Source organism: Lepidochelys olivacea, assembly GCF_965140295.1.
Source record: "Lepidochelys olivacea isolate rLepOli2 genome assembly, chromosome: 3".
NCBI classification, from domain to species: Eukaryota; Metazoa; Chordata; order Testudines; family Cheloniidae; genus Lepidochelys; species Lepidochelys olivacea.
In genome coordinates, this window is record NC_140413.1 from 22,484,538 (window position 1) to 22,494,742 (window position 10,205).

Genomic DNA, 10,205 nt, shown 5'->3' on the forward strand with positions numbered 1-10,205 from the left:
CAGAGTTACTGGACCAGGGCTGCAGCTATACATAGACACTCAAGGTGTGACCTGCATGCTTGTAGGTTGGTTATGAATATCCCAGGCAGCGAGTTACAGTAGCAAAGCATTTGAGGCACCCAAGGTTGCAGGGCAAGTGATGACACAACCTTTCACTGGTCTGCATTGCACTCCCAAACCCTATCACAACTGCATACTGAATCACCAGAGACTTCCCATAGAAATACTTTGGTTTTCTTGGAAGTCTCCCATTGAATTGTTGACTAGGCCAGGCTTTACCCTGTTTAGTTTTTGAGAGATGGCCCAAGATGGTACAGTTGCAGATCTAAAAACACTGGTTGTGTTACAAGTAATGTTTATAATACTATTGCAGGAGGGTTTAATGCAGCTGGAGGCTAAATGTGCAGTAAAACTGAAAGGGTCTTAAGCCAAAGCTTTAGAATAAGTACATTTAATTCTTTTTTTTTCCCCTGTAAAATCTAACAAATTATGAAAATTTTTATAATGAAATTCAGTTTATTGTGAGCTGAATTTAAACAGCTTATGATTTAACAGATTTAGGGACAGTAACTTTGAGGTAAATAATAGTAATAACTGTATCACTAAGGCTCTGATCCTGCAGACACTTACCACATGTTTAGCTTTAAGTATATACATCATTCCTGGAGGGAAGTGAGCCATGGGGATTACGCATATGCTTAAAGTTAAGCAAGTGGGTGGGTAGTTGCAGGATCAGGGCCTTATTTAATATATTACTATTAAAATGATGGTTTATAATACATGCATCTTATCGTATATTCATTCTTTCTTTCACTCCACCAAACTTCTTCCTCCCATTGGTGTTCACTTGCAGTTCAGTAAGTTTGCCTTTTGCCCTTCACTTGGACAAAGAAATTAGACTGGTCTGTTTTGCTTTCTGGTTTTCGGTCACTAGCACAGTGATTCTCAGACTGGTTGGTGGACCACTTGCTGGTAGTCTGTGAAGAGCTGGCATGTGACTGAGCTGGCTAGACTTTCAAAGGTTTTAGACACCTAAAGTTCCAGATAGGTGCCAGGGGGAATTTTCAAAGGTGCTTTCGCACATTAGGCACCTAACTCTTATACAGTGAATTGAAATCATTGGGAGGTAGGTGCCTTTGAAAATCCCAGTAGGTGCCTATCTGCATCTTTAGGCTCCTGAATAACATTGTAAATCTGGCTCATGATGCTGCAGCTACTTCTCTTTATTTACAACTATGAGAAACAGAATAGAACAGTGATGGGCAACCTGTGGCCCACGGGCCGCACGCAGCCCGTCAGGATAATCCACTGGCAGGCCATCAGATATGGGGAGCTGCTTCCCGTAGCTCCCATTGGCCGGGAATGGCAAACCTTGGCCACTGGGAGCTGGGGGAGGCTGTGCAAATGTAAACAGTCTGGCGGCCCGCCAGCAGATTACCCTCATGGGCCGCATGCGGCCCACTGGAATAGATGGAAAAGGGAGATGAAATCAAGAGAGTGACTAAATTTCTTTCAGAAAAGGAAAAGATGCATTGCATTGAGGACATTTACAAATGCCTAAATCCTTTCCTAATATTACAATTCCCTCAGAGCAATTGCTTTAGTTGCTACAGGGAATCTATACCATTGTGAATGGAAGAGAAGATAGTCCAGGAAACAATCTGTCTGTTAAGATGTGGACCACATCGCAGTGCCAGCCCCTGCACTAACATCATGCTGCAGTCTCTGCAAACACTTCAGGGAATCCCCTAAAAATAAAATGTTCTCAATGAAATTAAAAAAAAAAAATCCTTGAAAACATTTCTGTTAATATCAGGTTTTGTAAAGCCTGTTTCCCAAAGGGGATGGTGAAAGAGACTTTTACAGACTGTCTGCATGTTTTTGTGTCTTCCTTTAATTGTGCTTCTGGCCTGAAGAATTTAATCCCTTATTGTTACACATCCCTTTAATCCCTTCAATTGATACACACTTTTAATACGATACAAATACAAACATTCCCTTGTGCAGACAGTGAGATGTTAGATGTTTTACGTAATGTTTGTTTTGCTAGTACAGGCCGAGGAAGTAACATTATAGATTTGAATGTAATTCATTCATGTGGTTATATTAACAGATGATCCCTTAGCAATTGACCTCAATTCCGATTGGAATGCTCCCACAGAGGAGTGGGGAAACTGGCTGGGAGAGGAGGAGACGTGCACAGGACCAGAGAGAGAGAAGGTGAGGGAATGACGTACGTGAATGTGTGAGCATTGCCACGTTCAGTGAAAAGCAATCAAGGGAGAGCCTGGGTTGGACGGTGAGATCACCCCTCCGCGACCTGTTTGGGGTATCTAGTGCTGCAGGTGGGCACAGGCACTGCATTCCCATGTCATGCTAGGACTGACCCAAGGGCACAGTGGGAGGAAAAGGCTCCTTGTGCCAATTCCTCCTCCTCTCACTGCCGTGTGTTTACTTTTGGGGGCTAGTTGCAATCCAGCCTCATAAATCTGAAGTCAGCTGATTTCTGCGAGTTTATCAGCAGTGTGGTGGTGCTGTTACGTGCAATCAGTGTTCAGTCTGTTTGCCATGCTGCAGAAAAGCACTCCTACTGAGGCTGACATTCCAGAATGTCTGAGCCCTAACTGATCAAAGTCCACAGCAAACACAAGAAACCTATTTTCACACCTTCCCATTTTGTTCACAGGTACATATTCAAATGAGAGCATTGAGTTAAACTGACATGTTCACAACTTGGGCAGACAACCCAAGGCACAATGCTTGCTGACTAAACTCCTTCTCCTACTAGAAACCCAGGCAAAGGCTGTCAAGTTTATCAACTAGTCCAGGCAGGACTCTTTGAGAGTGGATGGAGAAGAGCTTTCGGAGCTCTTTGCAGGCAGCTCTCTCAGACCAGTCTATTAGATCCCACTTGGGCTGCTTGAACACAAGTCAGAGGCTCTAAAGAGAGTTTCCATAGAAAAAGGACCCGCAGATCCATTACATCAGCACATGGTTCTAGAGAAAGCTATCCCCAGCCTCCTCTAACAAAGGATACTGGGTCTTCAGTGCTGCTTAGGACTTGCCAAAAGGCAGAGAGGAAATTTGTTCCTGTCTCTCTGAAATGGCAAGAAAGAAAGTAGAACCCCAGGAAAACTTGGGTGGAGCTGAAGTGACACCTTTGAGTTTAATTGCTAAAAATGGATGCAGATAGTCTTCTCTGCTGTGAGGATCTGAGGGCCCCCCCAAAAAAAGTTGCAAGTATACTGTCAAGGGGACCCTGTCACAACATGGTATTCCCCTAACATGGCTATAAAATAGTTCAGTATTGCAGTGTAGATAGGAACAGGCTGTGTTAACCGTGGAAAATCCAGTGCTGTAACATGTTTCTGAGACATGTTTAAAACACACTTCAGCTCTGTCTGCACTGCAATCCTGAGCTGGGTTTTAACTGAATTGGGGGGCTGCAATGTTGTAACCAGGTCACCTGACAGAATTTTCCATAGTATAGATGAGACCTTGGGCACCAATTAAGATTAAACAGGAACAGCTTTATGCCATTTACAAGTTTACACAGCGAGAGTTCCCATAGAGAGCCCTGCAGGGTGAGGAGAATGTCATCTCAGCACACTTGGTATGGTTGGTGTTAAAAGTCACAACTATGAAGTGAGAATACCGGTTCGCCCACCAGTCTGAAAAGTACTTGCTACTCTGAGGAAAGGGATGTGGAGAAAACCAACCAAAATATATTGAGTTTTTAATTGACTTTAACAACAGACACCTGGACTTAGTAAATTAACTCTGAACATTTACAGCAGTACAATATTCTTGGCCTTTCACACACCTTATAAGAGTCCATCTGTGGGATTGTGTATGCAAGACCTAACCTTTGGGACTTTTTTGCTCCCTCAACTGCTTGGGCTGCAGTGTCTGATATTGTCCCCAGCTTACATTAGAGCAACCTTTAGAGTGCTCCAATTTATGTCATCTGGTATTGGTTCCCCAAAGGGTCATTGTAACAGCCAGGAATCTCTGGAGTACAGCCATGCCCTTTCCCCTCAACATGTCCCCTACATTGGCAGTTGCAAGGTGAGGAGGTGACTTAAGGGATATCTACTCTGGAGCTGAAAGGTGTAATTTCTAGCCCAAGTGGACATATCCGTGCTAGCTGTGATAGAGCTAGCCTGCTAAAAATACAAATGTAACTGCAGCGGGCTAGCTACCCTGAGCATTAACCTGTTTGAGATCCTACACACCCCTAGATCCAGTTATGATAACTCAACACCACTTGAGGCTTCCCCTATGCAAGGGAATCCTCAGCTGTCCACTGTGTTGCTGCAAAGATAGCTTTGGAAACATAAACCAGTGTTACATGATTCCTAGACTTGGAAGGAACAAGCAGCTAGACTCCACTTTTGCAGCAGGAAGCTTTGAGGTTGGAGAACTAAAAGAGCTCTCATACACACAAACATTGGTGTCAATTTAGTCACTGAAGTTTGGCATGTATCTCCAAGAAATACCTTCATAAATCACTCCAGAATCCTTAGGCCTGCCCTGTGTATACTGGTGTGATCATGGGGAACAGAAGTTGGTTACACTTGGGGGAGAAAGTGGCAAAAACTGGTTTTCAGGCTAATCCCAAATGTTGATGCTGGCTGCTGTGCAAGTTATTCATACAGAAATAGATATAAATAATGTAAACGTACAAGTCGAGATCCAGGTATAGCTGCTCATGAGAATCTCTGTGCCTCATCAGTGAGTTTTGTGGACTGTTGCCAGTTATCAACTTGCAGGATTGTGGACAAAAATTGGACTGCTCTACAGCTCTCCCTGAAAGCATTTTGCTCCTCTTCCATGCACTGAGGATAATAAGGGCAAAGGTAGCGATGAGAAAAGGTTATAACACTTGACTCCTGTCTAAAACAAACATAGTAGCTGGGTAGATGACATGCTGCTAAGTCTAATCCTTTTAAAATTAGATTTGTCCTATGTTTCTTTTAAATACTTGAATTGCTTATTATATTTGCATTTTTTTCATATTTTATACTTGCATATACCTCATTTAACTTATACGCTTAGTTAAGCATATTATTTCATATTTATCCTTAAAGCCTCAGCAAGGTTTGGAAATGAGAACAGAGGAAGGTCCAAGGGAGCTGATATCTATGAAACACAGTAGTCATGCTATCTGTACCTCTTTCAAAATACCCGAGCACCCTGCTAACAATTTACCCCATAATGGTAAGTGATTATTTTTGCACTTTAAAGAACTGTGATTTCAGAATTTTTGGTAATCCCAGGAGTGTTTATCCATTTATTTATTTATTCATTAATTTTTTTAACTAAAATGTTAATGGCCTTTTTCTTTAGATGTATATGTTCACTTTTATAGAAAAGCACAATAACATTGTTTAATCAGCTGTTCTTTGACAAGGCCTGCATCTGCTCCAATTGAAGTTAATGACAAAATTCCCATTGATTTCAATAGGAGTAGGATCAGGACCTCTGCAGGATTTTTTTTAAATGAAACAGGGTGACAGTGATAGATATGTACCCGATCCAAAGCACACTGAAGTTACTGAAAGTCCTTTCATTTATTTTAGTGGGCATTGGCTCAGGCCTGGTAAGCAGGTGTCCATTGAGAAATACATATGCACAACAAGAAGGATCATACGTTGGAAATTGTTTGGGTTTTGTCCAGGAACATGATTTTGGTGTGGAAGCTTTTTATAATCAGTGCTGCTGTTTGTATGGCAGATGTACCTGGTAAAAAGGAGAGGCGGAAGAGGAAGAAAATGAGGAGAGAGACTTGATGGGGCTGTGTAGCTGACAGTGTGAAAACCAAATAGCACGTGTGCTGATTAGCTGCAAGAGTTCTGCTTTCTGTGGTGATGCACTGAGCCCAAAGCAAAGAGAGGATCTAGAAGAATCCCAATAAATGGGAGAAGAGGAGAACAGGAACAGTGAGTGGGAGAAGAAGAGAGAGAGGGAGAGTGAGTGTGTGTGTGTGTATGAGAAGAGAGAGAATGAACCATGATAATGTGTGCAGGAGTTGGTGTTGAAACAGAATTGCTGTTTAAAAACAACCCACTGCCCTTGATCACTTAAAGAAAACTATTGAGTAGGTTTTAGCCCATTTGCATTAAAACCTTCAGTGTCCTATTACTTATCAACTTATCATGTTGTATGACATTACAGAATTAGTCAAAATCCATAAATGACTACGATTGTATTTAAATTCTATAGAGGATCCACCCTTTATTCCAGCCTCCATTTGCAATTTAAAATGTGACGTGAGCAGGTGTGCTCATTGACAGGTTAATAATGTACAGAAGGTGGGTAGTACATGCTAAAGCAGATGTAAGTCATAAGAAAGCAGTTGTTAGACCTACGAAGAACAGCACCGCTCACCCGCAAATCTTCTCTTGAATCTTTTTAACCCCTTGCAGCTGTTGAAGTTGGATTTTTACCTAACACAGTGACATTTTAAGCATGATCCTTTTGCTATAACTGTATTTTAGCCAGAGAGATCTTGTTGAGTATATTTTTCCAACCTGCAGTTTGGCAGTTTTTACCATTTTATTACTTAATTTCTAACATCATAAGCCAAGTATCCAGATGAAAGTTAAAAAAAATCTGATGTTTTTTATAGTGAAGGGCATATACTTCTCATCTTCAAAGGGCAATTTAAAACAGAAAATATCCAGTAAAGAAAAGCAAATTGTTCTACCTTAAATGCCAGGAGTCTGTGAAAGGTGTAAGGTTGACACCACTGGTGGCTCTTTATCCACAGAACTTCTACAACACAGCAGTAACTATAAATGCTGCCCTGTACTGCCCAGAGAATGTGCCTCAACCCTGATCCATCTTGGCAAGGCCATCTCGATGGGTGAGATGATAGTTATTCAGTCTCTGTGCCTATTGAACTCTGATGAAACTGCTAAAAAGGGTTCCAGTTACTGTTGGGTGTAAAATGGACATTTGTTCCCAGTTGGTCTGACATCACAAAAGTCATTTCACATAGGCCACCCTCAGCTGTTAACAGCTTGGAGTCATTAGAGGGGAGGAATAGTTCAGTGGTTTGAGCATTGGCCTGCTAGACCCAGGGTTGTGGGTTCAATCCTTGAGGGGGGCATTTGGGATCTCGGGGAAAAATTGGGGATTGGCCCTGCTTCGAGCAGGGGGTTGGACTAGATGACCTCCTGAGGTCCCTTCCAACCCTGATATTCTATGATTCTATGATTACCAGCTGCACTCACACTGGAACCACTGAGCTAGAGGTAAAAAGCTCCATACCTCAATACCTTGAACCACACAGTCCCTGTTGCCAATGTATTTGTGTAAATGTAATCTTATCTAAACCCCTGAATGGTTACATGTTGGCTTTCACCCATGCTGTAGGATTTAAAGCATTAGTATCCCTTAAAGAAACTACTGCACAGAAATACTGTATTTATAATCGTGTTAGTCTGTATTCACAAAAAGAAAAGGAGTACTAGTGGCACCTAGGAGACTAACCAATTTTGTAAAAGAGCAATTATCCTATGGTCTAAGCACCTTTGACACAAATTAAAGATACAGTTAATCAAAGTAATACCAGCAGCTAACCTACTACCATAAAACATCCCTCCCTCCACAGACAAGCGCCCCATCTAGCCCCTTCCTCACACAGAACCAGAGATAATAAATGAGCCTTGCAATATGCCCTGAAGGTGAACAAAATAAGATTAGTTCAGAGTCAGACACATAGTTTTGGGCTTTTTTCCCCATCACATAGGATATTTTTCATTCAATAGTACACTTTAGAATTTGCATATCTTAATGCTTACATATCAGTTAAGAGAAAATATAGGCAATTTATGAATGAGGCTAATAAAGCAAACAATGTCTTCCCTGACAAGAAATTTGTTAATACATATGCATAAAACTAACAAGAAAATACTTGACCTTATTGGGAAAACAAATCTGGTAAGGATTAGGATTTAGAGGATGGATTAATTAAATATGTAAATAACAGGTAAAATTCTAGCCCCATTGAAATCAATGGCAAAGCTCCCATTAATTCCACTGTGGCCAGGGTTTTACCTGAAATCTTTATTTAGCAGCAGAAGATAATTTCCATTGCTGAATACAAAGAAAAATATCTTAATAAAAGATGTAAGAGAAGTTAATAAGGTTGGTAGACTCAGAATTTCACCAACCTTTTTCTATGTGTCTGTCTGCAAACTTTGCAATGTTGTGTAATGTTGTTTTATTTCCAAAGTGAAATGTTTTATTTTTTTTCTAATAAAAAATATTAAAATCACTGGCAACAGCCGAGTAATTTCTGAGCAACCCTCCAGTAATAAGTGTGTGTTAGAGAGAAAGAGAGCTGGAGGAAAAAAGCTTTTCGGTGAGAAAATGTTTCGTTTTCAGGCTTCCACAGGGATATTGTGAAGCCATTTTTCAAGAATGGAAAAATCTCTCAACAGTGTTTTTTTAAGGAAAATGCATTGAAGTTTTTCTTTTGTTAGAATAAAAGAACACATGCAGTGGGCAAATGACATTCACTTGTACAGCTGAGAGTCTGACAGTAACAAGAAACAGATTATAATACAACTCACACTGAAGTCAGCTGGACCGTGGCCACATTAGCAAACCTTGTAACCATATTTCCCCACTTGTGTGGCTTCCCCAGTGGTAGTAAGTGGTCACTGTAATGTAGACAGGGCTCAGATGTTCATACTATTGTGTCATCTAAACTTACGTACTATTAATGTGGAAATGAATAGTTATACAAAATGCCATAGTGAGGAGTATATGTCCCCAAGACTACAATATTAATTGAGCATACCCTGCTGTATGCATGAACAATTTCAAGGCTGCTTGTACACTAGTATACTTTGGCTATAATTCACCACCAAAGGTGTCAGTGTTACTGGTATGAGCGGTGGAAGGGCTAGTGTAGGTTAAGGGTCAGGTTACATAGCAGGTAAAACTGCCTGAGCCCTGTCTTAATTACATCTTCCCTTATTGCTACCATGTGTGAAACTGCACAACCTACTAATCCATCTCTACCAGGATTACTTTCAACATTCCAAACCACAAGCCAGAGAAAATCAAAATGTTAAAAAATCAAATTGTCACAGAAATGACTTTTCCTACTACTCCTAAATGCAGAATTCTGACCCTCACAGCCAGCTATATTACTGTGGTCTGACACCCAGGACAGACCAGATTCAGCCTTGTACCAGTGCCTGTGTTCTATAAATAAAAATGTCATGACTGTAAAGTCTGTTATCTCGTGGCCCCACAGGCCTAGAAAAAGTAATCTTACCATTGAGGAGCAATTGCCAGTTTCCAAGGGGAGTCAGTGCTCACTGCTAGCCATGCAGTAGATGAGATATCTGAGTTTATATTTCTGACATTTTATGTACAAAAAAATTATCAGATAATTTTTAGAGGATTTTATGGTTCCTCCTCAGGCTTATACAGTTTGACACATGGTAACTAAAGCTTTACAGGCAAGGCATTATGAAAAATAGTCTGAATAACATTTTTAGAAATTATAAAACAATTGCAAGAGAATTTTTCTGTGATGTGTCACATCCAAAAATCCTGAAGATATGGTGAATAAAGTAGGCATCCAACCTCATGTTAATAAAAGGTTTACATGACCCTCTGTCGTACGTTCCCTATACCTAAAACTCCTATATTTCACCTAAAAAGAAAAGGAGTACTTGTGGCACCTTAAGAGGCTAACAAATTTATTTGAACATAAGTTTTCGTGAGCTACAGCTCACTTCATATTTCACCTGCCTACTAACCCTCACCTTCAGATCCAGCTGTTGTAAGTAGTTTGAAGATGAGTTAAATGGCTTCTTACCAGTAAAAGGCAAGGTATAATAATCTAACTACATAAAGTATATGGGATTGGAGTATCACATTAAAGGACTCAAAAGGTGACAGTGTTAGATTAGTAAAAAAAGAAGAATAAAAAAGCCACAAAGTTCAATGTGATTCATTTTATTTGGACAAACATTAAAAAAAAATGCAAGTTTTCCAGAATTAGTCTCTTTTTTTGATGTGAGCGATTGATTTTTATGAGGGAATTTGAAGCAAGAGATACCTGAACTCAGAACAACGTAATTTCCCCCCTCTCTTTCCAAAAGAGTCTATCTCAGTGCAAAGGTTAGTTTCCTAATAAACTATACGTAAAATCCTGGTCACATTAAATTCAGTGGGAG

At 40.4% G+C, this 10,205-nt stretch overlaps 1 protein-coding gene across 1 annotated transcript in view; it reads left to right on the forward strand.

Moving 5' to 3' along the window:
• Positions 1-8,207, forward strand: part of LOC311517972 (uncharacterized protein) — a 41,176-nt gene extending 32,969 nt beyond the window's left edge. Inside the window, exons 8-10 of the mRNA XM_084623333.1 lie at positions 2,114-2,220; positions 5,091-5,220; positions 5,737-8,207. Coding sequence (XP_084479459.1) covers positions 2,114-2,220; positions 5,091-5,220; positions 5,737-5,792 — 293 coding nt within the window. The 3' untranslated portion in view covers positions 5,793-8,207. The remainder of the gene's footprint in view (positions 1-2,113; positions 2,221-5,090; positions 5,221-5,736) is intronic.
• Positions 8,208-10,205: the final 1,998 nt, after the last annotated feature.